Here is a 27,856-nt window from a genome sequence, read left to right on the forward strand (position 1 = left end):
CCCTCTCCCCTCACTTCACATGGGCACACCCACCCTCCTATATTCTGCTCTGTTCTCCTGGGATTAGGATATGCAGACTACATTTCCCAGACTCCTTTTTGACAACGGGATTCCTGTCAGGTTTGGTCAATAGGAAGCACGGCTGAGAAGTCAGTGGTAGCACAGGTCCCAGCACCGTGATAGTTGTTGGCAGTGGCTGCAGGGGGAACAGCGGTAGAGTGATTCTGAACTCCAACAGACCACAGACAGTACCTGTCAGTAATCTTAGCTCTGGTCCAGGCAGTACCATTTGAGCAGATCTAGGATCGATTACAACACCCTCCAATAGTGCAGCGGTGCGAACAGACTCCTGGCAGTTTCTGAACTCTGAGAACACTAACCTCCCACAGAACAACCTAACCACATTAACCAGTTATCCAGGAATAACATCATCAACACCCTAGAATGAGATAAAATGAACCAAAAATCCCCTCATTAAAGCAGCCCCATATAATAATCAACAGGTAGGTCTACTTTAATTACAAGGGTATCTGAAAATGAGACAAGCAGATTGAACCGCCATAGTCAGAGCAGCATGCTCAAGAAGCACTACTGGGCGTGCCACCACGTCTCCTTACTTTTCTCTCCTATCAGTTATAATTTATAATGACATCACTGCAGATTACAGTGAGAGAGTTTTCTTCCATCACTTGGCCCCTTATTTCAAAGCACAGGTGGATTCATGAACACAAATATCTTTCCTTAAACATAAATGCCTGTCTATACTTTTGGAACAGATTTTAACACAAGCTTTTATTTTATTCCTGCTCTCCTTATATCATATCAAATACTTTTTGAGATTATCAGACTTGACCAAATTTTCCAACAGAAATTAAAAATAGTATCTCCATATAATTTCCTCCCTCTGGTAAGTCAAGTTCATTTTGTGTAAAACATTTCTTCCCTTGTAAAACTAGAAAGTAAATTTTTCAAAACAGAATTTTCTTTTAAATTGACTCTTCAGTCCTATAACTAGTAAGCACCATGCTATTCTGGGACCCCAGAGAAAGCAATTGTAAATCAAGTTCTATAGAACTTTTTTGGTTTGTATTTAAACTAACCATTTATTCAATTCCACAAAGAAATCAGTGTTATATTTTTCTTAACATTCAACTTAAAACATTAGACATAATAAGCTGAATGAGGGAAAATCATTATCAAATGCTAAAAATGTAAACATGAAAAAAGTAAACATGAAAACAAATCTTTTTAAAAATTCATTTAATTACAAGAAAATTAGCCAGAAAATTGCACAGTTCCAAACAAATCCTCTGTATAAACACAAGGGCTCATTTACCATCATCTTTTTATATTTATCTCTCAAATAACATTCCATCTATTGAACCCAACTTCTACTGGCAAAATCAGAATACATGGGTATTTTTACTGTTTAATATTCCATAAGCAGAATTGGCTTTTGTCCTGAAGTTATGATGGTGTCTGTCATTCTGCTTCAGAGAAACTCTAAAATTGTTCCCATGAGTTTCAATTAGCCACTCTCAAAATTCAATGGAAAAAGAAAACAAACAAACAAAAAAACCACTGTAGTTTCACTAAAAGATTCCTGTCCTCAACTTCATTTTACCAGCCTAAGTACAAATTCAGAGAAAAGCTTCTTAAGTCCTGTAGTTTCAAATTCCTTTTGTAACTCATCCAACGATGAATACTCTTTGACTTCAAATGCCAGAAACCTGCATTATACAAGAGAAACTCATGAATATGCCTAAATTTGTCAGAGTATAATTATCGATTCAGTTGCTTTTCCATCTGCAATAGTACTAAATTATACCTTTTGTGTTCTGTCTGTACTTTTGTTTCAAACAGTACACTAATCATTTTCTCTTTGCATTTCTTTCCACTTGAGTCCACATCCACTTTGCAGGTTTTCTGAAGAGTCAGGTAATCCTAAATGATAAAACAGTATGTTAAATACATATCTTACTCTGAATCTCAAAGTCTTACTTTTAAAGGAGAAATAATCTGCTGGCCTGTTTGCATGCTGAGAGTACTCGCTTTCTGAATCAAGCAGTAAGAGAGTTACGCAGTGTTTTTATGTACTTGGAAGCATAACGTTCTGGTGAATGCTGGACTAAAGAAGGTTCTAATCCAGCTACACAGGCTTAAATCTAGACTAGTCAGCCTACTAGAGCTGATTCTGGGGTTAGTTACCTAAACCCTCTGTGCCTCAGTAACCTACTCCATAAAATGCTTGCTCTTAACAGCTACCTTATAGGGAAGCTGTGATGGTTAAATGAGCTAATATGTGCGAAGCACTTAGAGGAGTGCCTGGCACAACAGCACGTAATACAGCACCAGCTATTGTCACTATTACAGGACTATTACTACTTCAAGGTCAGAGTGAAGTTAATAGGCACACAGGACCAAACTTTCCAAGATAATAGAATCCATAAATACGTACCTGTAATTCTCAATCCTGATAAACAATCTTAAAAAATTTAACAGAGATATTTACATTAAATGGCATTTTAGGGAAAGTTAATAAAAAAGAAAGAACTATTTTAAAAAGTTCTCTGCATTAGCACAGGTCTAGCCATATGATTAAATATATATTCATTAATTGATGGATCCAATCAGAGTTAAAACATCTGCAAAACAGCTGCACTTAGCCTAATATGCCTAAGCTGGCTTAAAGAAAAATCTGACCCCTTTGGGGAAATATGAGCAAAGAAATTATGAGCATTCATTTAGTCAGCCAGTATTTTATCCAAAAGAGTCCAGCTTTATGGATATGCTATGAGTGAGTGAGTGATAGTCGCTCAGTCATGTATGACTCTTTGCGACCCCATGGACTGTAGCCTGCCAGGATCCTCTGTTCAAGGAATTCTCCAGTCAAGAATACTGGAATGGGTTGCCATTTCCTTCCACAAGATATATTATACATCACCTTAAAATATGTGGTTCCTTGGCCAGACCCCAACCCAAGATCTGTATTAAATCTGAAAATGTGTTGTACCTATACACTATAATCTAGCACTACTCTGGTTAATTGAGGTTATTAACTATCAAGTTTTGTGTTATAAGCCCAACATGAAAAAGCTATGTAATCCTACAAATTTGTAGTAACCCTACAAATCTTTAAGACAATAAGTTATGAAAGATAAATCTGTGTTAAATAAATTCCACTGTAATTATTCTTGACCTAACCCTCTTGAAAGCATAAAACCTATTAAGTGATTTGTAGCTCTTTTAAGATTTAACATATAATAAGCAGTTTTCCTTGTCTGGTCCCACATAAAGCAGGTTAAATGCATATAGGATGAGAACCTGAAAAATCTGAAGAAGATGATGATTTTGAAACCAGCTGCTGAAATAAGTCAGGTGGAAAGCAAAAGTTAGCGGGGAGATGACAAGCTGACAGCCCTAATGATTCTACTTCCACTCACACTAAATTCTGGTTAAGAGGGAACAGCTCCTCTTTCCAGGTACTACAGATACCAAATTCAAGCATCAGAACGTATCTTTAACTGCCAAATTAAAAGTTTGCGGGCTTACCCACAAATACATACATTGCTGTGTGCTTAACCAAGGAAAGAAATATAAATAGGCACAAAATTAGTGCAAATTTATAAAGTTTAGGCTCAAAGCTAATTACAGAAACAAACATTTGTGTACCATAGAGATTTCTTTTTTAATAACCTATCACTTTCATTAAGTAGCATGATTTTTAAAACATAATCTTCTACTTATTCTTCAAGCTTTACAAGCCTGTAGTTGTAATTAGAAGTTACAGATAGTCTTTAAAAAAGAAAATAAAGATCTATTAACATGGTAAGAGTGCACACAGAAACATCTTAATGATTCACCTGGCCCATTGTTATAAAACACCATGTTAGCAGAAAATAGCCAAATTCACATTCAACATCAAACTTTTTGGCACCTTGATGTGATTTCTGTCTCCCTGCAGTAAAATCAGTATGATTTTACCCATGAACATCAGTCTTCCTGTCAGCCTTAAATCAGAAGCCCACTTCTCCACAGTTTTGACATATTTAGTCTTCGCTCTCATGTGATCTAAATGCAAAAGAGTCATCCACAACCCATCATCCACAGTCATGCTTGCTGCAGAAGAGCACTTTTCACTGCCACCTCCTGCTTCTGGGCGCTTGAGGATGTGCCTGAGGTTTTGTTGAATCCAGAGAACCAGCTCATGAACCATAGGTTCTGACAAAAGGGTCTCTGCTTGCTCCAGTAACTTCTCCTTCACGATTTCACACTGGGCCCTGGTCAAGTGCGTGGAGTTCACCACAATACCAGGGAGACAGCACGGGTAACTGAGCGGTAAGTGGAACACCAACTGCAAGGGTATATCCATATCTGTAAATCCTTCGGCTTTCGTGAGAATTCTGAACACAGCCCCATCTGTCTCTGGAAAGCATCCAAAAATAATGATTAGTTGTACCTAACTCAATTTGAATGGAACAATAACAAGAGAAAATTTTGGTTTCAGATGTCAATTTATTTTTCATGTGAAAACTAAGTTATTTTATGAAGAGACACATCACACTAAGAAAGCCATGATTTACAGGTGTTTTCTTTCAGCCATATATATATGTATGTGTATATATATATATATATATACATTCATAGAATCATGCTCAACCAGCACCCAGGATTTCACTGGCATTTACAATTGCTATTATCCTCTTTTTATTAAGGTCACCAGAAAGGTTTCTCCTTATATGATTTTTTTTTCTGCCCAGAATTAGTTGCTAATTCTGGAAATTCCTAATAAACTCATACGAACCTTCAAAGAAATACTATCGTGTATTTATAAAATCAGGAATTAGCTTAAGAGCTATACACTAAATCCAATGAAAATCATGTTGCAGTGAGTCCAAGCAGAAGCAAATACTGGGTCCCGTGTGGTGGTTGTAAGGGTGCAGAGAACACCGCGACTATGCATACACAGTGACTGCCTGGACCCTGTCTTTCTCACTTCAAATGTATTATCATCAGTGGAACATGAAGGCAGCGAGAGGAACTAAAATGGGGCAGCCATCAGTTCAGCCGTTTTCTGGCTCCATGAGGAGGCAGAAAGGGGAAAGTACACACAGGATACAAGATGAAACGCTCCGCTCTCTTTCAGATTTGCTCCACTTCACCCCTCTGATGTGTTCCACACCACTTCACCCCACTTTTCACAAGTTGATAAAATGTCAGGCTGATTCATTCTGCAGGGGGCAGAAGCACACAGATCAGAAGAGAAGAGTAGAACAGAACTGGGTGCCGAGGAGGCTCTTTGAAGTTAACTTGCCTTCGTCTACCCTACTTCTATCTCCACAGCCCTTGTTTCATTCTCCTTCACGAGACAGGCAGTCAGATCATTCTCATTTTCATACCTGGATTGCTGCTCAACAGCCTTGACAATGGAAACCTGAATGTATCCCCATTTTAAAGAACTGAACAGAACATTAAAATGGCTCTCTAGCCACCTGATTCCATTTATTCAGAACCCATGGTTATAGACATTGATTTATACAGGACCAAACACATCCATTACACAAGGTTTTTCTTTAGTAGAATCTTCAGTATCAGAGGCAAAGCACTGCTGTTTTAGGACACTACCCCAAAACCCAGGCAGTAACCATTATAAAGATCATATTAAAATGATATAACTTAAATTTGTATTATGTAAGAAAAATGTGGCTGCATAAAGAAAAACTTTCCAAACAACTTAGTGCATTCCCCTAAAATCCATCACCAGATTCTCAAAATCTTTCTTTCTTCTATCCTGTTACTTCTCCTTTTAAAAAAAAAAAAAAATTTTACTATTGAAGTAGGCTCCCTGGATGTCAGTAAGATCATTACATTTCACTTGGTAAAATGGGTATTATAAACAGACCAACAGACAATGTGTAACCACTAGACTAAATAAACCCTCCAGAAAGCATCTAGAGGGTCCACTTTCCCTCTCAAGGGGGAGACATAATTTTTAAAGCTCTTCATTCATCATTTAACAAATAGTCACAGGAAACATAAGAGACTCAGGTTCGATCCCTGGGTTGGGAAGATCCTTTGGAGGAGTAAATGGCAACTGACTCAAGTATTCTTTTTTTTTTAAATTCATCTATTGAAAATACTTTTTTTTTAATTGAAGGATAATTGCTTTCCAGAATTGTGCTGATTTCTGACAAATATCAACATGCATCAGCCTTAAGTATACATATGTCCCCTCCCTCTTGAACCTCCTTCCCACCTTCCTCCCCATCCCACCCCTCTAGGTTGTTACAGAACCCCGGATTCAGTTCCCTGAGACATACAGCAAATTCCCTCTGGCTATCTATCTTACATATGGTAACATAAGTTTCCATGTTACTCTCTCCATACATCCTGCCCTCTCCTTCCTCCCCATGCTCCCTCGCCCATCCCCATGTCCATAAGTCTATTCTCTATGTCAATTATTCTTGCCTGGAGAATTCCATAGACAGAGGAACCTGGCAGGCTACAATCCATGGGGTTACAAAAGAGTTGGACACAACTTAGCAACTAAATAAGTCAGCAAATAGAAAAGCAATGAGAGAAAATCCTGACTTTAGCTTTGGAAATTGTGAAATTATTAGTTATGTTTAGAAGGAAAACTACTTTAATTCTATCAAGAATTGGAAAGGACTAACAACCTTCCTAATTGGTTTTCTCTGTGACTCCTTCCACAAACACACACACACACAGGAGTTGCAAACTGAAATTACACAAAATGATGCTATCTCTGTAAGAAAATGAAAATTCCAATAACATATCCCCAATACTGCTGATATTTAATGTAGTAGTAAAATTGTACATTCTTTTATTTTTTTTTTTTTATAAATTTATTTATTTTAGTTGGGGGCTAATTACTTTACAATATTGTAATAGTTTTTGCCATACATTGACATGAATCAGCCATGGGTTTACATGTGTTCCCCTTCCTGGACCCCCCATCCACCTCCCTCCCCATCCCATCCCTCTGGGTCATCCCATTGCCCCGGCCCTGAGCCCTTGTCACATGCATCGAACATGGAATGGTGTTCTGTTTCACATATGATAATATACATGTTTCAATGCTATTCTCCCAGAACGTCCCACCCTCACCTTCTCCCTCAGAGTCCATAAAATTGTTCCATGCATCTGTGTCTCTTATTCTGTCTCGCATATAGGGTTATCGTTACCATCTTTCAAATTCCATATATATGCATTAGTATACTGTATTGTTGTTTTTCTTTCTGGCTTACTTCACTCTGTATAATGGGCTCCAGTTTCATCCATCTCAGTAGAACCGATTCAAATGTATTTTTTTTTTAATGGCTGAGTAATATTCCATTGTGTATATGTACCACAGCTTCCTTATCCATTCGTCTGCTGATGGACATCTAGGTTGCTTCCATGTCCTGGCTATTGTAAACAGTGCTGCGATGAACATTGGGGTACACGCGTCTCTTTCAATTCTGGTTTCCTCGGTGTATATGCCCAGCAGTGGGATTGCTGGGTCATATGGCAGTTCTATTCCCAGTTTTTTAAGGAATCTCCACATTCTTTTAAAAACTCATTTTCTCCCTAAAGCTCTAGAAACATGTATATCACCCGTCCTTTCTCATCTGTCTTGGTTTGTACATGCAATTAAACTGGCTCTTTTTGCCTCAGAAATTTTCACGTAATCACATATACTGTCAGTCTGATTTGGGTTATTTTTCCATAAAAAAGAAAACAAGGTTGTTCCTATCTACGTTTATTTAACAGCTTAGAAACAGAGTGATTAACAGAAAAATAACGGTGTTCTATATCTTACTGCTAATCTCTGGCCTTCTCTGGCACCAAGACACTCTAGTTATTAAGTTCAACTCATAAACTCATCGTTCTCAATAAACATCTATGCTACAGAAAACTTATGCCTGCCCTAGGAATCTACAATTTTCATAAGTTCCAAGACTATTTTCACCTAAAGATCCTAGCAAAAGATTTAAGTCTTGCTTCTGGTTAAAGTTCAAATACATATTCCCTAGTTTGAATTTTTTTAAATAAATCTTTACGCCTTAAAATAAGTGTATCAATTTCATAACCAAAATAGGGGTTTCAAACCTTATTCTTCCTTACAAGTATATGAAAGAAATTATGCTCCTAACTACACTCCAAACAACAGAATTCAAACTAGAGAAACTGAAACAAACTCCAAATTCCATACCATTATTTTTATGAATTCATCCTACACACACAACAGAAATTCAATAAATGCTGTACAATAACAGAAGACAGTGGAAAATGTAAACAAATTTAAGAGAATGAATTCTTCAAGATTCATTTAGAGCCTATTAAGAAATCATTGCACCATGACTGCATCATTGGAATCACTGCATCATTGAATCATGGCATCACCGACTCGAAGGACACGAGCTTGAGCAAGCTCCAGGAGTTGGTGATGGACACGGAAGCCTGGAGTGCTGCAGTGCAGAGTCGGACACGACTGAGCAACTGAACTGAACTGAACTGAAGAAATCATTTACATACCACATACAACTGGCTTTCCCTATACTTGCTTTTTTTTTTTTTTTGCAGTATTTACATGTCCTCAGGGTAAGACTTTGTTCAGAAAACCACCAAAAAGTCCCCAACAGCCTCTCTTACTACATTTACAGGATTTTTTCCCTCTTGCTCCCGGACGCCTCCCCACAAGTATACATCCACTAGTGCTGCAGCTGGATTGTTATATTTTAACAGGTAGTTACAAGAAAAAAAAAAAAAAAACTAAGAATAAGTGAAGCTCAAAGTGGCAATCCCTCCTTTAGAAGTGAAGTTCAAGGCTGAATTGGTTTTAGAGGTGACCTCAGTACCAACAATCAGCAGGGAACAGAGCTGAGCAGATTTAGAGGGGTCAGTGGGTGACAATAATGATTCATTTTGCAGGAAGGTCCAATGCAGTCTGAACATTAGTGTTAGCAGAATACAAAAATTGACTCTGAAGCTACCGTGCAAACATATCATATGATACTGAGTCTCACACACCTCCCATTTTACAACATGCTTATCTGGAAGATGATTTCCAGAAACACAATTCAATGTATAATGAGCATTGACTATGGTGATATACTCTCTGTGACCTCCGATTACCTCATCAAGAAAATGAAGATTTGTAACATCACCAGTCTCACCTACTTCACAGGTACCCATACGGCCAGGCACACACATTACCCTTCAGAACTATTCTGAATGTAAGTTGGCTCGCATCTGATTCTTTTCTCTGGGTGCTTGTCTTGCTCTCTTTTTCTGGACGACTGTTATCCTTTTTCTCTAAGAACTGTTTTCCTGTTGCAGCAACTTATGTCTATTAAGGAGCATGATGCACTGCAAGAGTCCGTATACTCAAGCCTAGCGGTTACCAAATCAGCCTGAGCATCTGGTATCTTCTCTATAAAATAAAGAGCACCCCTCATCGGGACTAATGACAAGCCTGGTAGATTTAACAATGTTTTCTCCTTTAGATGTGTCTGTGCTGTGTGCTTAGTCACTCAATCGTGTCCAGCTCTTTGTGACCCCTTGGAGCCTGCCAGGCTCCTCTGTCCATCGGGATTCTCCAGGCAAGAACACTGGAGTGGGTTGCCATGCCCTCCTCCAGGGGATCTTCTCAACCCAGGGATCGAACCCAGGTCTCCCGCATTGCAGGCAGATTCTTTACCAACTGAGCCACCAGGAAAGCCTAGACTTGTCTAGTTTCCGTGAAAAAAAATGTTAGTGTTCTAACTTACCTTAAATTTCACTGATATATCTTTTAAATGTCTTTCAAGATTCTCTGTCACTGTTTTCCCAGTATCTGAGAATAATTCCTTCCCAATTTCATTTGCTTAATCACAGTTTAAGATTACCTATTTTTCTTTTGAATAAAGTTGTTCAAATTGCCCATTCTTCTCTACCATTTGTTCTCTCAGATATATAAGAGATTACGTATATATGCATAAATACTTCTTGAAAAAATAAACAAAAAATAAAAAATGTTGAAACAAAAAAAACAGAATATCTCTCATCAAATAAGATGCATTTAAAGTATCAGGTATATGGCAGGCGACCCCATTAAACCTGGCACTTTGTCTGACTGCACTGCACAGGGAGCAGCAGAATGCCCCTGACTTGGTCTACCCATGGCATGCCCTAGTGGACAGGTGTTGGAGCTTTCAGAATTTACACCCATAAGAGAAAGGTACAGCTGATGCCTCTTACAATGAACTTACTACAACCATCACAAAGAGGCCACAGCGTACATAAGTCCCCTGAATTTCTCAGCACAAATTACTCCAGCCAAAAGAATGCAATTATTCAGACTCTTCAATCTTATGGCCTTACTAGATGACCCCTGGGTTGGCAGCCTGAGCCCTCCTGGGCTATCTCCTACCAGAAGTGCAATCCTACCAATGTTAACCTGATTTCAGAGGCAACAAAGAGAAGCTTATTTGAGGGGAAGGCCAGGAAGGAATTGATGGTATTCAGAATGTTCTGATGTTAAGCTTATATCCTCCAATCCAAGCTGACAGTGACCACCAGTGGTAGCCAGCAGCCCACTGGATGTTTACTGTGGTCTATTAAAGAAGTTCTTACTTACCCTTAATTCCCAGTTGTGAACATCAAACATTCCTATTTCAACCACTGAATTGTTTTATTCTCCAATGAACCTTTCAGCAACAAAATGTCCTAAGTTGTTACACTGAATTCTTTTATAATTCAATTACTTACTGACGCCAGAACACTGAATTAAATTAATTAGGAGGCATGGCTTGAAGTCATGCTCAATTTAACAGCAGATAAAGGGTCCACAGTGTTCTTTGTATCAAAAAATTGCTCCCTTTCTTTCTGTGCTTACTTTTTTCTGTTTTCTCTGAACCGTCAGCAGTGTCATATGCTCAACCATGTACTGAGGACACAGACCACTATCACTCCATCCTCTCTCAGGTGTAATGGTACATCATAGGTTCATTTTCCCAGGATAGTCCCAGTTGAGCCATAATAAAGGAATTAAAGAAAACTAATGATATCCTCAAATAGCCTGCCTCAAGTAGAAGTAATGAAGTAATTATCAATAAAGAGAGTAGTAAAGACAGCAAGTAAGATGATAAAGAATAACAAATGCTATCCAATCAGAAGATAGGTGACAAAAAAAAACAACCACACACTAAAAGTGAGTAAATCTTCTCATAAGGATTTTAAACGTTTCAGAAAGCTGCAGGACAAGCTAGGCATTGAAAAGAAAGCAGCTTCACCACATAAATTGGTTCACGGTGCCCAGAACACAACAGTGCTAAATGAACGTGTACAGACTGGTGATCAAGAGAAAAAAATGAAAAGGAGGCAATCCCTGCTCTGTAGGTGAATAACACATCACATGGACACGAGGAATAGACCCTAACCCTTGATAGCTTTCTCAAAACACCCAGACATTTTAGACTACCTTCTTAAAGGTCAATCAATTTATGGTCAGAAAGACAACTTTAATAGCAGCTGAAACATGACAGAAGTTTAAATCTCGTGCCAAAAAATTTACATAATGTATCCGAAAGCTAAGTGAAAATCGAAAATCATCTGCATCACTGCACTTTTTCATAAACTGAAGTTTTGTTTTTTACTTAACAGAAGCTACAGAGAGTAAGTTTTCGCTATCATGAAAATAAAGTCAGAAGAACCGTTCTAGACTGCAAGCTCCGGGGACAGTGTCTTTGAAACCTTGCGTTTTCAGGGACTTAAATGTGAGCAGATTAATGTGCCCTAAGAGCCTGTAATTGACAGCCACCTTTAAGCGAACTAGAAAAAGCTGAAGAAAAACAATCCAAATGAGAGAGCTCTGATGGAGCGCTGGTTGAATTCAAAAATTCATTCAACAATAATTTACTATGAATACCTACCATGTGCCTGGCACTGACCTAGGTGCCTGCCGTTTTGTGATTACAAAACAGACAGGGTCCTGCCTTCTTGCAACTTGAGACAACCAAATACCCATTTAGTTAAACTTCAGTGGGTGCCCTGATGGGGAAGTTGGCTTTAAACTAGGGGTGTCAGGAGAGACCTCTCTTTAAGATGAGATCTGAAGAGTAAGTTCGGACACCCAGGGAAAGCCCGGGGGGACGCTCTCCAGGAGGGCGCAGGTGGTAGCCCTCCAGGAGGGCGCAGGTGGTAGCCCTCAGCGAGTTGAGGAGTGATCAGGCCAATTAGGGGGTGCAACGTGGGTGGAGTATGTTTGAGGGGGATGTATAGGCGAGTGAGGGGGGACGGGAGAATGGGGGGAAATCAAGGAATGGGGGGGCGAATGGAGGTGGGAACGGGCGAGTCGGGGTGAGAGGCGAGAGCAGTGGGTGAGACGGACCAGTGGATAAAGGGGCGCGGGAAGCAGGGACCGGCCGACGAACTGCACGAGCCTGAGCGTTATGTTCTCGGTTGACTGCAGAGCAGCGGGAAGGGGCGCTACACTATTCACGTTTTAAGGGTCGCCGCACTCTCCCGCCTGCTCCCACACACGCCCAGTCCCGACGCCTATCATTCCAACAGTCAACCACCCAGGCCCCCAAGTGTGGGCTCGGGGCGGTGAGCCCAGCCGGGGTGGTGAGGAGCCCGGGTCCCTCTGGCGCGGAAGTAGTCACCTGAGAGACTCAGCACTTCCCACTCGCCGGGCCCGCAGAAAATCGCTGCCAGGACCGAGAGCTCCTCCCGCACTGACTCCGCCATGGCCGCGCCGCCCCGCACGCTCAGCACCGCCCCTTCCGCCGCCGCTGCCGCCCCGGCCGTCCCAGAACAGTGCGGCCGGGCGGCCACCGGAGGGCGCTCCGCGTCTCCGCTGTGCTCCGCGGGCTGGATGCCACTAGACGCCCTGCCCACAAGCTCCGGCTCTGTAACTGCAGCGGGAAGACTCGCGCCGTTTGGGGGACTTTTCTCCGAGGGTGAAGGCCCTGTGGTTCAGGGCAGGGTGTCTGCCAGAGGCCACCGTGCAGCTCACCCGCTGCTTTTCTAACAGAGGGAAGCCGCCTAGCAAAGCCGGAAATTCTCTAACTTTAGTCCGGGCCTTGTACACTAGCCATTCCCTCCCAGACTTGTCCTTGAAGGGAACTTGGAGGTTAGGGAAAAAATTTAAAAATTAGCAGGGAAGTGACCAGAAGAGGTTAGCCCCTGTCTGGATCAGAACTGAACTAGGTGTTAGAGACACTGCAGTTAACAGATCAGAGGAGATTCTCCGCCCTCATGGAGGTACTAGAGACCCAGGCGATTTGGGACACCCAGAAAACCTCCGGGGCAGTAACAACCTCCAGATGCTGAGCGATGACTGGCGCACAGGCTCTAGACCAAGACCGGATTCCTCTTTCTCTTTCTCCTAACGATGGTTCAGAAGGGGAGAGTTGAACCTGCCAGCTCTGGCATTCTAAGGATGTTACTGGGGTGGCCTGGACCCTTGCGGGGGACCTGTGTACCCAGGTGCTGGGAGCAGTGTCATAACGCTCCAATTCGTCTCTGCCTTCACAGGGTTCGCTGGTGGCTCAGTGGTAAAGAACCCACCTGCCAACGCAGGAGACCCAGGTTCAGTCCCTGGGTGGGGAAGATCCCCTGGAGAGGGAAATGGCCACCCACCCCAGTATTCTTGCCTGGGAAATCCTGTGGACGAAGGATGCCTAGCCGCTACAGTCCATGGGGTCTCAAAAGAGTTAGACACTACATAGTATGTAAACAATAGCAAACAAACAAACAAAAAATCACAGGGGACAGCCCTGCTGAAATTGGCAAGTGGAACTCCTGGGCCTTTGAGAGTACTATCAAGTATGTAAATGTGGCAAATGCTAGCTTTTCAACATTACTCATTTTGTGATCTTCGATTGATACAAAGCAATGTGATTCTTGAAGCTTAATAATGAAATGATCATCCTTGAACTCCACTCAAATCTAAGAATGTTTGCATACCAATAGGGTAACAGAATTATCAATCCATTCTGTTTCAACGTTGGTTTTGTAAACAAGATTACAATGATTTTGTGATAGTTTTTTCAGCATGTTTGACTTGTCCTTTTGTTTGTCAAGTAACAATTTAAAATTTTGCAGACCCAAAAAGTAGCTGGTCTAGTTCACAGAGGTCCCACGATTTTTGTTTGTATCAGAAATAACATTTTGTGAGATAAAGCAGGTAATTTAGATGGCTACACAGTGACTCCTGTCATTGACCTATGTATGTCAGGGAAACAGGGCTGATTTAAAGACTGAGTTCATATTACCATCATTAACATCCTTCCCACTCCAACTAAGAAGGGGTCTTAAAAAGGAAAAGATAACTGGCTTCTGAGAACAGAAAGGAAGTTTAGCAAGATAAATTGCAGGGGAAATGCCTTTCAGAGGATACCATGGGGTTTTAGTGACCCCAAGTAATTAAGAGCACTCTGTGTACATAACTGGAAAGACAAATGTTTATTTAAATGCATAATTATCTCTGATGTGGCCAATTTGTTTATTAATAATAACTCCTTTGAGTTATTTCCAAAACAGCAGCAATTCAGTAGGTTCAGTAGCTGCTAAAGAGTTTGGTGAGCAAAAGAATAAATTTTTAATTTAAAACATCATTAAATTATTTTTAATTTTAGCTTGAAATCCAATGTTAGTATTAAAAGTGGTAGAAAAATATTAATTTATTTATTTGACTTACTTATTAAAGATAATCGACAAAAAATCAGGTAGTGCATATCTTATTTTTAGTTTCCTGAATTCAATATAAGTGATATGAGTCAAATAATATTAACAGCAAGACTACAGTTGTCAGAAATATTAGGAGGCATCCCTGAAGCCTGTTGTCACAAGATGTCCATGAAATTGATGTAAGAGTGCATCAATCTATGTAAAATTTTCTTGTCAATAGGTTTCTTCTTTGCTTTCCCTTTCTTCGTTGATTTCTTAACCTGCTTCTCATACTCCATTTAGCATGTTTAAATAAAACAGGAGTCGATATGCATGTCTTTTAAATTGACACTATCCTCAGGCCCTGAAGTCCTGTGAATAAGTTTCTACTCTCTGACATTTGAAAGTAATCATCACAGAGAAAGCATAATGTCAGCTTGATATTTCTCACACTATGAAAATACCAGCTACATGTCAAATATCTGAAGCCTACCTTAATGCAGTAAATTTTCTTGGATTCATATGCTACTGAAAATTCTAAATATTTAAATGTGCAATGATATCTAGACATGTGGATAAATGTCTAGTTAGAGCATGATCTCTTTCTCTCCTTCTCTACTCCTCTGCCCCCAACAGTGTTTGTTTTCCTAAAACAATATTGTTTATATATGACTTTCCTAAATAGTTGCTTTCCCAAGACCAAACAAAGGAGAAGCTATAAATCTCTCACCTCCAGTTAAGACCACTAGCCCAAGAGAAAGAGTTCTTTAACTTTTCTGGGAAAACCTTTACGTTCACTTTATCATGTGTAGTATATGGACTGGAATATTCAACTCTGTGTCTGCAATTTTAAGTCAAATTAAGGTAGGAGACAGATGGGCCCCTGGGCTGGACAGCTGGTGTTTGTCAATTGGAGTAAAATTGAAGCTTTGTTCTCAACCACACTCTAGGGGGACAATGCTAGTGGCAAGCGCTATGAAGTAAGAGATAAGGTACCCACTCCTAAGGTCAAGGAAGACTTCCCTGTCTGCACATGCGCAGGAAGGCTTCTGGGGGGAGTCCAACCCCACATTAAGTATGAACATGCACCCACAGGCCTCTATAGGGGGGAATCCATGTTAACAAAAAGTTGCACATGCATTTTGGGGAGGGTCCTAGGACCTCAGGTGTGAAGAAAGAAACAAGATAATTGGCCAAAGGTAAACAAAAACCTGGAAGGACTGTCCTACTTAAATGATTTAAGTCACTTCTTCACTGCTCTCCTCCTCATTCAGGACACCGGCCCGCATTCGTCTCCAGGTGTGCATTTCTGTCTTGCTTCTAACTTACTACGCTCCTCCTCATTAGGAGGGCCACCCATACTGTTTCTGTCTGTGTATTTCTGCCCTGCTTCTGTCTTAAACAAACCTTTTCTCTGTGTACTCTCCCACATGTTGTGCTGTGTCTCTGATAATAAACTTTGTACCTGTTTTTACAGTTTTTACCTCCTTGAAACATTCTTGCTTTCAAATGGGGGAAAGAGCCAGGACCACTGTGCTTCTAGCCTCTGGCTCCTGGTGGTCTAGTAGCTAGAATTCCTGGTTTTCATCCGGGCTACCCAGGTTTAACCCCTGGACAGGGAGCTAAGATTTCTCTTCAGAACCACTCATTGCTCTCCCTCCAAGATCAAAATCTTATAGAATTGAGTATAGAAATGAGAATTCATAATTTTAAGAATATTAAGAGAGGTTAAGTATTAGTATCATGTCAAAAAAGCTGAGACTCCTAATTCTGAAATGAATGGGAGTATGATAAGGAAAATGATCATATCAAGACTATGAGGCAAGTAAAAATGCTTTCAAGAACCACCAAAAGTAAACAACAAAAGAGGCATTAAATGCCAACTTGCTAAGTGAACCTGAACTCCAGTAAGTTGTGCTACTTGTTTTGTCTAAAGGCTTTCTGTATTTACTTACTTCATAAGTACTCATAAGTTACTTCATAGTTCTTGGGCACTATTGGGCTGACTCAACAAGCTGAGTATTAAAACACAGAGATGAAAGCAGCAAACCTTTGCTGTCTTCAGTTTTGAGTCTAGACAGGTAAACCCTGCGTGGAACAATTACACATTCTTTCATCATGCTGAGGTAACAAGAATTGCCACATTCCCTGATTCGTGTGAAGTTCACTGTCACGGTTCGGTGACCGTGAAGGGCTGCTGCGGAGCACGTTCCTCTCACAATTTCCCAGAGGACAAACATGTCTGTAATGCTCAGGAACATAGTAGGTTTCCAAAAGTACATCAAGTCAGTGGTGTCGATTGGCCATAGTTCTTTTTGTTCTGTTAACATGTGCGAGTCACAAATTTATTTTTCACCCAGAAAACAAAAGCAAATAGAATGTGTAAGAATTTGATATTGACACTGTAATCATACCCTTCTGTGGAAAGATCTGCCTCCACCTTGTCCAAATAATCTGTACTCCCTCCAAAAAATTGGTTACATTCTGCCTGTGAGAAATTGCTTGATTCTTACACAGGAGCAACACCAAAAGTTTCAGCTTGCCTTAGAAGAAAACATCCCTATGACCCAGGTCCATTGACATAAAAGTTCAACACCTTATCAATGTTATAAAAAGGTCTTCAGTTTCATTAGGGTTTTGGACTTTGTCAAACACCCAAGAGTTAATTATGGCTACTACTGTAAGTGGATTTTTTTATTCATTATATATTTTGTCAGTGTGTATTACTAGTCTAACGAGTTTTTATTATTTGGATTGGTGGGGGTGGGGGTTGTTGGAATATGTGAATTTTATAAAACTCCTTTTCTCCAAACGTGTAAAGGAATTATAAATGAGTCAATGCTGCCATCTTGCAAAATAGATTCTCGGTGGTTGAAAGAGTATATCAAAGAATCAAAACTGTGACTGGGAAACTTACATCTGAATTTCCTTATAAGAAAAAATGGTCTTGTGAGGGTGAGCAAGACCAAAAAAAGAAAAAAAAAAAGAAAAAATGTTTGGGCTCCACAGGCAAAAAATGTATTAGGCACAGAGAGAGGCAAAAGGGAGGAAAAAAGGAAGGGGGAGCAGCAAAGAGGCACGCTAGGAAGATCAACACTGCAGAACGCTATGTGAAAGGATGATTTTCATGAAGTGAGGGAAGGCATAGGTTATAAGTTTGGCTTTATTTCTAGAAGATTTATTTACCAGCTTTTTATGCATGGAGAGTCCTGAAACTTTATTTATTAATACTATGAGATCTAGGCTTGCTTCAAAATAACGTACGAAGGGGGAAGAAGCCGGGGTATGGATGAGGCTGAAGTGACCGTAGGTTAATAATTGATGAGATGGAGTTGTGGGTACAGAAAGATTTGGCATACTGTTCTGTTTTCGTGTATTTTATATTCTTTATAATAAAAGTTCATTTTTATATTATTGGTAGATAATCTATCAAGATACTTAAAATTTGCATAACAATAAAGAAAGTAAAGGGAAAATAGGAGGGAAGGGAAAAGAAGAAAAAAAAAACCAGGGCCAAGTAGAAAGAACTGAGCTGGTGAAGGCCATTAAGAAAGAAGAGAACATGTTCTCTAGTGATAGGTTCAACAAATGCATGACTTACAAAAAAGCACAGAACCTAACATTTCAGTGTCCTTCACAAGATACAAGAGGTTTACTCTTAGACAGTCCAGCAGAGACAGGCAGAGCTGTGGGCTCCTCATTGTAAGCCTCCAAACTCCCTCTGTTTTGTGGTTCGGATCCCATCGGTCATTCCATGGTCCAGGGTGACCACCAGAGCCCCAGTGACCAAGTCTACACATAGTCAGGAGAGAGGGGCTCAGGCCATTGGCTGGAATTTAGTCCCATGACTGCTCCCAGCTAAAAGGGGGACCAGGAAATGTCATTTCTGGGAGGCCATGTACCCAACCAAAGGGAAAGGAAGAAGTGAAGTATTATTGTTATCATTTCTTTTTTATTATGGACAAAGGGAATCATCCCTGGGAGACAGCTGGCAGTCCTCGCGTGAAGTTGAGTTCTGGCCAAACGGTTAGGTGGTCACATACCATAAATCTGTGGAGCTCACCTTTCCCCACCCCTCAACCCCCACTACCCTCTGCTGTTTCTCACACTCTTCCATTATATTTTTCCCATGTCATTTACCATTATCTGAAATCTCATTTATTTGCTGACCTGCAACTTGCGATTGCCCCACAGAAAGCAGGGTCTGCCTCCCCCTGAGTACCACCAGATGGGTTCATATGTCCAGAGTGTTGAGGACACACAGGCCCCAAGAGGGTCTGATGGGGTCTGTGGCTCACAAGCTGAGACTTTCTGGGAGGAGCAGGGCAATTCAAAATGACCTGAATGAAGGCAGGGGCGAGTGGCTCTGGTGTTCCTGTGGTTAAGGGGTGGGGCTGCCTTGGGGTTCTCTGTACCACATGGGTTTCTGCAGTCTCAACAAGGGAGGAAATGTCCACACTTACTCAGAGGTGGAACAGAGGGAGTGGGGTGGGGGTGGGGTCAGGGCTTGAAAGCTGTAGGCAGTCACACATCAAAAACAGAATCAGACGCGCTTACTATCTGTCTCCACTAGAATTCTATAACTCCCACGATGCCAGGGCCCTATCAGTCTTGTTCACCTCAGTATCCTCCGTGTCTAAAACAGTATCTGGGAAATTAGGAATTCAATGACATTTTCTAATACAAATAAACTCACTGCAAAGTTTATAAACTCTTCATAACCGTTGCTTATTCAACAGAATTATGGAGCGCCTACTATATGCTAGTGACTTGATGAGGTCTCAGGTATTCCATGGCTAAGTAAGACATATCACTACCCTCCAGGAGCTCCAACTCCAGTCTAGGAGAGGCATCTGCTTTTCCTGGGATGGGGTGATGAGTGTCCTGCCAGGTGAGCAGAGGGTTATCAGAGGCAGGCCAGGAAAAACATGGTTTGGCCATGGTATTAGAGTTCTCCTATCACAGGGCAAGGGGAAGAGGAGGAAAACTGCAGGCAGAGATGGCTGGAGGTAGATCTCTGCTTTCATTCTTAACAAGCATTTATTGAACACCTTACTAGGTGCCAAGTATGACAATGGATCCCGGGGAATCTGTGGTTACAGTGAAATGAGGGAGACAGATCTTGAAAGATCACACTTTTGGTAATGGGCAGTCTGTTGAAATCATGGAAATAGATACGATTGCCTGCCTGCATTTCAAGAATTTCACAATGAAGGTGATGTATGTCTCAGCAATTGGAACAGAGAATCACTGGTTGGCCAGTGTCTAACACAATCTGCATCAGAACAAAAGTCACTTTGTGGTAGAGTCTCTGTATTTCCCTTTTGTTTTCACTTATTTGTTTTACTCTGTGTTTAGTGAGGAGGAAAATCAAGCTGAGAAAACAGAAAAAAAAATTTTTTGTGGCACTGTTACCACTTGGAAGGGCCTCTTTGTCTCTGTCTCTCTCCTTAGGAATATAAAAACTATCTGAGAATAAAAGACTAGGCTAGGATACGTTGTCCTTGTTTCAGATAAAATCCTGCTATATTTATGCAATTCTTATTGCCCTTTGAAACCGGTTGGTCAGAAATTTCTTCACTATAACTTCATTAAAAGCTTTTAGAAGGAACATTATACTTCTAGTAGAAGCAGAGCAAGGATTCCTACTATTGGGATCATATTACCAAATACTTTGTTCTTAGTGCCTTGTCCTTTTTTAGAAAATACTTTCCCACCTCTTTGCCTGGTGAATTCTTATTCATTCTTCAGCTCTGAATCCCACCCATGCCTCCTCCTAAGGCTGAGTTGAGGACTCCCTTCTATTTCCCCACCATCTACAATATTCACACACTTGTCAGGCTATATTATATCAATAGTTGCTCATGAGTCTGTGATCCTGGGAGAGTATGACTTTCATGAGAGGAGGGGGTGTTTTATTCCATCTTTGAGGCATCTCTGACTTTTAGCACAGTGACTGGAATACCAAAAGCACTTGTATTTGTAGAATAAATCAAAAATGAATGAACGTGGAACTTTCCTGTTGGCCCAGTGGTTAAAAATCTGCCTGCAGCCAAAAATACAAATAAATAAACATTTTTTTAAATGGATGAATGCATGGTTGCAGTGTCAAAGTAAATAGACTGTGCTCTGTTTTACTTGTTACCTCTACCCCAATTCCCACCAGCTTTTTTTAACCATGAGTATATTTATATATATCTACATCAAACAAGTAGATTACTACCCATGTCTTCACCTGTGAATTACATGCAGAGGAAAGAAGAAAGCACAAAAGGACAAAGGAAACAGTGGATTACTCCTGATGAAGTCCCATAGTTTCACACAGACAGTAACTTTTAAAGTGGAATAGTAGTCCACAGTTATCATTTTACTTGACTATATCATGAACAAAGAAAAATGAATTTTAAAGTAATTATTATAGCTAATACACAATACTAAGTCAGTCATGTGGTAAGTAAATCTACATAGTGAAAAAGTCCCAAACTGAAATGAGATACCACATGGTATCTGATCCAGTCTGGCTAGAAAGTGATCATATTTCCATCTGAATTTGTGACTAGGGTATATATTTTATTTATTCTTCAGGTTAATATTAATCATTTTAAAAATAAAAAGGTCACTTGAAGATAAGGTATTATATAAAACAATGTAGCCATAGTAATTAATTTGAAGCTTTGACACAAATTTTTGACTGTGTAACTCATGATGACTTATGAAGATTCTCTTCTTTTTCTAATACTCCAATATGTTGTTAACCCATGATTTAAGTTAAAAGATAGATTATGTTGAAAGGGACAGGAGGATTGATTGGAGAGAGGTCCAGGGAACTTTTTGTCAAGATAGAAATATTTGTTTTCTTGATTGGGGTGGTATTTATGTGAGTTTATGCCATTTAACTATACCTTTAAGAACTGTGCATTTTATTTTGTGTATAGTATGTCAACTTTTTAAAAAGAGTATTTGGAGAAAAGAAAGTAAGTTTATAAAATTTTATAAGATTTTTTTTCTGAATTTGACCTATGTTCTCAACTTGAAAATTGAAGGGAATTATTCTTTCAAAAAACCTTGAAACCTTGCTGTTGCTTGATTTTTATGTATAACAACATATCTTGGCAAGAAAAAAGTTGCAGTGTTCAAATGTCTTCAAATAGCACTGACTTGTCTCTCTGTGAATAGGTTGCTAATAAAAATGAAGAAAACCATCCCTTAACCCATGACAACTTGTTTTTAGCCTAAAAGCTCAGCCTACAATTGTCTGTTGGTGTAAAAAAATGTGATTGGTACAAGTACACCTCATTTTATACAGTATAAAGAGTGGCTATTCAAAGATTTTAATGTACTCAATGAATTCTCTATACAAATAATTTTAGGATGAGTTTTTTTTTGCTAAGTGAGGAACTTGTAATGATGTAGATCATCTACCATTTGTACAACTGTTCTGAGATGCCCTTATTTTTTACATTTTAATCATCTCTGAAATCAAAAAGCTTTATACCATGGACAGCACCATCTGTTGGCCATTGGCCAGGCAGCAGGCAAGACTAATGTGGCTTGCATGTGCATAAATTTGGTTATTTTCCTTGGTGACTCGATTTCTGGTGGAGATATGAATGTAGCAGTATCAAAATTTGCAGAATGTCAGAAAAGGTATTAGCAACTTGGAAAAAATCTAGAATTCTAATATTAGTGGAGCATCTTTTTTTTTTTTTTAAAGAAATGCTGTCTCACTGATGCTTTTGTTGGAACAAAGGATGACATATGCGGAAAAACAGACACCAATGCCTCTAGGTTGATATATGATTCACAGTCGAGAGACACAAAATGTGAAGTTGCTTTAGGACTGCTTGAGTTATTTTGGTTATATCTTCCTGTTTATATGTGCACAAGAGTGATACTTGATTATGTACACCTACATAACTCTAGAAAAAACTTCTGTAAGAATTGTAAAATAGAAACTTCAAGTAATAAAAAAGTGAGCCATAGTAGATTGGCAGCATATTTCCTTTTGCAGCAGTACATAAAATAATGACTCATAATTAATGGCATCTTAGAACCTATTAAAGCTGATCTTTGCACTTTTTGTATGCTGGCTTTTCAGCTAAGGGGATGATTGAAGCACAGGCAAGAAAGACTTTCATCAAATAACATCTTAAATTTATAATAATAACAATACTATGTACTGAGTAGCTACTATAGGCCAGCTGCTATGCTAAGTAGCTTATATACCTCATTACACATAATTCTCCCCCCAAAAGCCTGAGAGTTACTATTGCTGCTGCTGCTAAGTCGCTTCAGTTGTGTCCGACTCTGTGTGACCCCATAGACGGCAGCCCACTAGGCTCCCCCGTCCCTGGGATTCTCCAGGCAAGAACACTGGAGTGGGTTGCCATTTCCTTCTCCAATGCATGAAAGTGAAAAGTGAAAGTGAAGTCGCTCAGTCGTGTCCAACTCTTAGGGACCCCATAGACTGCAGCCTACCAGGCTCCGCCATCCACGGGATTTTCCAGGCAAGAGTACTGGAGTGGGGTGCCATTGCCTTCTCCGAAGAGTTACTATTGAGCAGATCTTTATCCCTTCTAAGCTGTTAGATAACCTAAGTTAAGCTTGCAAAACTGAATCTGAACCTCGTTTTGACTGATCCCCCTAAAAGTTCTTGATTTTTGTGTGGCAGATTCTTCTGCCTATCCTCTTACCCCCCCCCCCCCCATTCCCATAAGTTCAAAGTGAAAGCTTACAGAAGGGGAAGAGAGAAAGACAAGAATCCCAGCAGCATTCAATTTCTGTTCAGGCTGTTCTTGAAAACAGCTTCATCCTTGATCTGGTGATGCACTTCTTCATTCAATCATGTGCAATACCCCGGAATGCTAATATCATCTTCCTTTTGCCTTGGTTCTATTTGATATTTTATCACTTGCAACAAAAAGCATACTACTATGATCATTCATAGCTTTAACACATTTAAACAGATTACTTGTAATAATAAAATATTACTTCTAACACAGCCAGCCAGTTTAAGCCCTGCTGGCTCATTTCATTAAACTGCACAAGGACTGAAGCTGGCTGTTTCAGTTACAACCAGCAGCCCTGGAGGCACTGGATTCTCTCTGGGGTTAAACAGTATCCTAATCAGCACAGGTAGGAAGCTGTGGATACAGCAAGAGAACCCAGGACATTGAACTGGTTTGGTTTTCCTGGGAGCAGCTCTGTGGTTAAGCACAAGTTGCTTAACTCTGATGGAATTCCATTTCCTTGATTGTAATAAGATGCAAACTACAAGATGATTTTTTTTTAACTTTTATTGAAATACAGTGGATTTACAATGTTGTGTTAGTTTCATGTGTATAGAAAAGTGATTCAGCTATACATATATATAAATTCTTTTTTAGATTCTTTTGTATTATAGGCACAAGGTGATTTCTAAGAATGTTTCTGGTTTTAAAATTTTTGGCTTCTGCACAGATTAAAGACATCCAGATAATGCATTTGTTTGTAGTTGCTTAGTGTTACTCACTCAGTTGTACCCAACTCTTTTCAATCTTATGTACTATAGCCCACCAGGATGCTCTGTTCATGGAATTCTCTAGGCAATAATATTGGAGTGGGTAGCCATTCCCTTCTCCAGGGGATCTTCCTGACCCAGGGATCAAACCCAGGTCTCCTGCATTGCAAGCAGATTCCTTACTGCCTGAACCACCATGGAAGCCCCATTCAGTGGATTTCATGGCTAGCTTCAACTCCAGTTTTTTTTCTTAATAAAACTAAAATTTGATATTATCAAGGGATATGCTTAAGAAAATTAAATGACACTTAAAGTTAAAAAAACTTAGTTATAATATAAAAACATAAGTTGATAGTCCAAACATTATCCAGTAACAACTTCAGAATAGTTTTAATACTATAAGACGTGTATACTATAAGTATACTATATATGTCTTACTTAATACTATAAGTATAATACTTACTTAATACTATAAGTCTCAATACTATAAGACTTGACATGGAAGGAAAATCATCAGGTTCTGGAATGGTGAACTGAGTTTTTTATTCTTACCCCAAAACAGCAGCATACATCCTTGAAAGGAAAGTCAAGTTTTTAACATTAAGCAATAAGAAGGACATGGAAATGTTCTTGTTTTCCCTTATGGACTATTGATTTCAAATTTTAATACCAAAATATAATATATAATGACTTTTTCCCCAAAGTGATAACCTTAAAAATAAACACATTAAGGAAATTCCCTGGCAATCCACTGGTTAGGACTTGGTGCTTTCACTGCCAGAGCCCACATTACATCTCTGGTCAGAGAACTAAGATTCTGGGAGTCACAAAGCATGACAAAAGAAATAATGACAACAACAACAACAAAAAAAACCCACATTAATAAGTGATTTGCAATTGTAAAAAAATACTTGTGTTTTCAACCTCAGACAATTGATACAATTTTACAAATCAGAAACTAAACTCTTTGGCCAAAATGCTGACTTGGAAAAACAAAACATGAAATGTGATTGAAAATTATATTATTAAATATTTCTTCCAAAAATACTAAGCATTTTTTTCCAGCAAAAATGGAATTGATTCAATTAAGTGACTTCAAGTTATATGTAACATGTTTGAGGAGATATTCTTCAATGTTATTCTTAATTACTGGTGTCATGTAATTTCCTGCAGCAGCTATTCCCTAACTCAGTTCAACTATGGCTTGGAATTTTTTATTAAAGTCTTTATTGAATTTGTTACAATCTTATTTCTGTTTTTTGTTTTGGTTTCTTTGGGAGAGAGGCATATGGGATCTTAGCTTCCCAACCAGGGATCAAACCCACACCTCTGCACTGAAAGGTAAAGTCTTAACCACTGGACTGCCTGGGAAGTCCCCTTGCTTGGAATTTTTGTTTGCTTTCTATATCTAACTTGCTTATACTTAAATTATTCAGGGGCATAATTTCCCTCATGTGTATAGTTCTTTGGGTAACATTTTAACAAAAGGAAACCAAGGAAATGAACAAAACTACCTTTGCCAAACACTAAATCTGTCCACTGCCTTAAATGTTCATACCAACAGATGGGGATCCACAGAGCCACAGCTTGGGAAGGGCTATACCAACTTGGCTTGCCAACTCAGCCATTTCAAGTACATGTTCTTCAAGAGGAAAGATTACCTTTCAAAATCTCCACCCCCAGATCTCCAAGCAACACAGCATCTTAATTATTCACAGGTAGCGAGGTCCAGATACTGTGGTTGTTCCAGCAGTACATATGTAAATGACTGTGAGGGCCAGGAGGAAGCAGGATCTCTGTGCAGCTCACAAGTAGCTAGCAGCAGTGAGAGTCAAAATAATAAACACTAGTGCAGCTTGTGGAGAAGGAAATGGCAACCCACTCCAGTATTCTTGCCTAGAGAATCCTGTGGACAGAGGAGCCTGGTGTGCTACTTTCCATAGGGTCACACAGAGTCGGACATGACTGAAGCGACTTAGCATGCGTGCATGCATTGGAGAAGGCAACCCACTCCAGTGTTCTTGCCTGGAGAATCCCAGGGACAGAGGAGCCTGGTGGGCTGCTGTCTATGGGGTCGCACAGAGTCGGACATGACTGAAGCGATTTAGCAGCAGCAGCAGTGCAGCTTGGGTTCTGACCAACCTAATAAACATTAGGTGTAAAAGTCTATGCTGGCTGTAGCAGTACACCATGGCTGGGTGTCAGCCCCAGGAATTAGCAGCCTGCGTGAACTAGTGCAGTTTTATAGGTTACAAATATATTTTGAAATATGTTATTAACTTAACCCGCAAAAATTATGTAGGCATTGCTATTTTTCTAATTTGTAGTTTAGAAAATTGAGGCTTACCGAGGTTAAGCAATTTGCCATAGCTTACACAACTAGTAAGTGATAGAACCAGATAAACTACTACTGCTGCTTAACACAACTTATTCTGTTTATTCTGTGGTTTCTCTTTCATTCTCAGGGCTAATTATAAGGACCTGAAACTAACCTTGAATTTTCAAACTGTTCTATTTAGACATTAGAAAATAAAAAGCACCAAAGATGTTGACTCAGTCCTTCAGCTTCATGTTGTTCAAATCACTGTTATCAGCAGTTCTTATTAAATGACTTTTTTCTTGGCCTATGAAAATGAGAAAGCAATGGCTCCCCACTCCAGTACTCCTGCCTGGAAAATCCCATGGACCGAGGAGCCTGGTAGACTGCAGTCCATGGGGTCGCTGAGAGTCGGACACGACTGAGCGACTTCACTTTCACTTAGTACAAGAAATATGTGCATAAGACACTTGCAATGTTATTTTTGTGAGGCTCTTCATTGCTCTCATCTTCTGCTACTGTCAGCATGTTAATCTGTATTGAAAAATATGAACCAAAAAATTAACTTCCTGAGTGAAATCTATCACACACGTTTAATCTTAGAAAGCAAGCTATGAAATAATTGAGTCTTTTACAGGAAGATTAAAAATTCACTTAACCTGGAAAGAAAAGTCTGTGGTTCAGAAGATTTCTTCATAATCTGTGTAGACACTCTACTCACACAGAGATGGAGCCTGTCTCCTCATTCCTTGAGTGTAAGCTGTGCATAGTGATTTCCATCCACACAGGGCTGTATGAGGAGTGGGGTATACAGAGAGTAATGTTAAAAGGGGAGAAACCTGACAAATGATACTTCATTCAGGTGACCAAGGTCAATATTAACAGTGATAAGTCACATTAATGGATGTACCTTTGACATGATGTGATTAAAATGACATTCTGGGGTCTTCTCCAAAACTCACAACCCTAGTCTAATCATGAAAAGCATTAGACAAATCCAAGTTGATCTAGGCATTTTACAAAAAATACCTGAACAGTACTGCTTAAAACTGTTAAGTTTGTCAAAATCTAGGGACATCCTAGACATTGTCAAAGCCAAGAAAAGGCTAAGAGACATGATGACAAAATGTTGTATTTCTTGGATGGGAGCTTACAACAAAAATTATTCTAAAATATAAAGTTTATTTTAAAAAATAACTTATTTTATCATTTTGACATTTCAGTAGTTGATCACATAATACCAGGCCTTCAGTTAACCAAAAATTTCTAAAGTACTACAAAAAGTGAGGTTGGAATTCCTTGGATCCACCCTCATTGGCTCTCAGGAAGTCTACCTCCTATATCACCACTACCCCTACTTTATCCTCTCTCACTTTGGTTTCACA

General features: G+C 39.6%; 1 protein-coding gene across 4 annotated transcripts; it reads right to left on the bottom strand.

The window, feature by feature from the left end:
* Positions 1-1,245: 1,245 nt before the first annotated feature.
* On the bottom strand, positions 1,246-16,745 carry RWDD3 (RWD domain containing 3). Of its 4 annotated transcripts, none has more exons than XR_014052567.1 (4): positions 12,648-12,754; positions 3,864-4,425; positions 1,829-1,944; positions 1,246-1,730 (listed from the first exon to the last, which is right to left on the bottom strand). XR_014052567.1 is itself a non-coding variant. In XM_081486215.1 (4 exons), exons 2-4 carry the CDS (start codon positions 4,370-4,372, stop codon positions 1,616-1,618), a joined length of 666 nt encoding a protein of 221 aa, XP_081342341.1. In that variant the 5' UTR covers positions 4,373-4,425; positions 16,611-16,745; the 3' UTR covers positions 1,246-1,615. The 4 variants fall into 4 exon arrangements, 3 of the variants coding, with proteins under 3 accessions (XP_081342341.1, XP_081342342.1, XP_081342340.1); XM_081486215.1 differs by lacking the exon at positions 12,648-12,754 and adding an exon at positions 16,611-16,745 and having other exon boundaries at positions 3,938-4,425; XM_081486216.1 differs by having other exon boundaries at positions 3,985-4,425.
* Between the last annotated feature and the right edge of the window lie 11,111 nt (positions 16,746-27,856).

The sequence above is a fragment of the Giraffa tippelskirchi genome, chromosome 5 (genome assembly GCF_054371585.1).
Source record: "Giraffa tippelskirchi isolate mGirTip1 chromosome 5, T2T-mGirTip1v1.2.pri, whole genome shotgun sequence".
Lineage (NCBI taxonomy): Eukaryota > Metazoa > Chordata > Mammalia > Artiodactyla > Giraffidae > Giraffa > Giraffa tippelskirchi.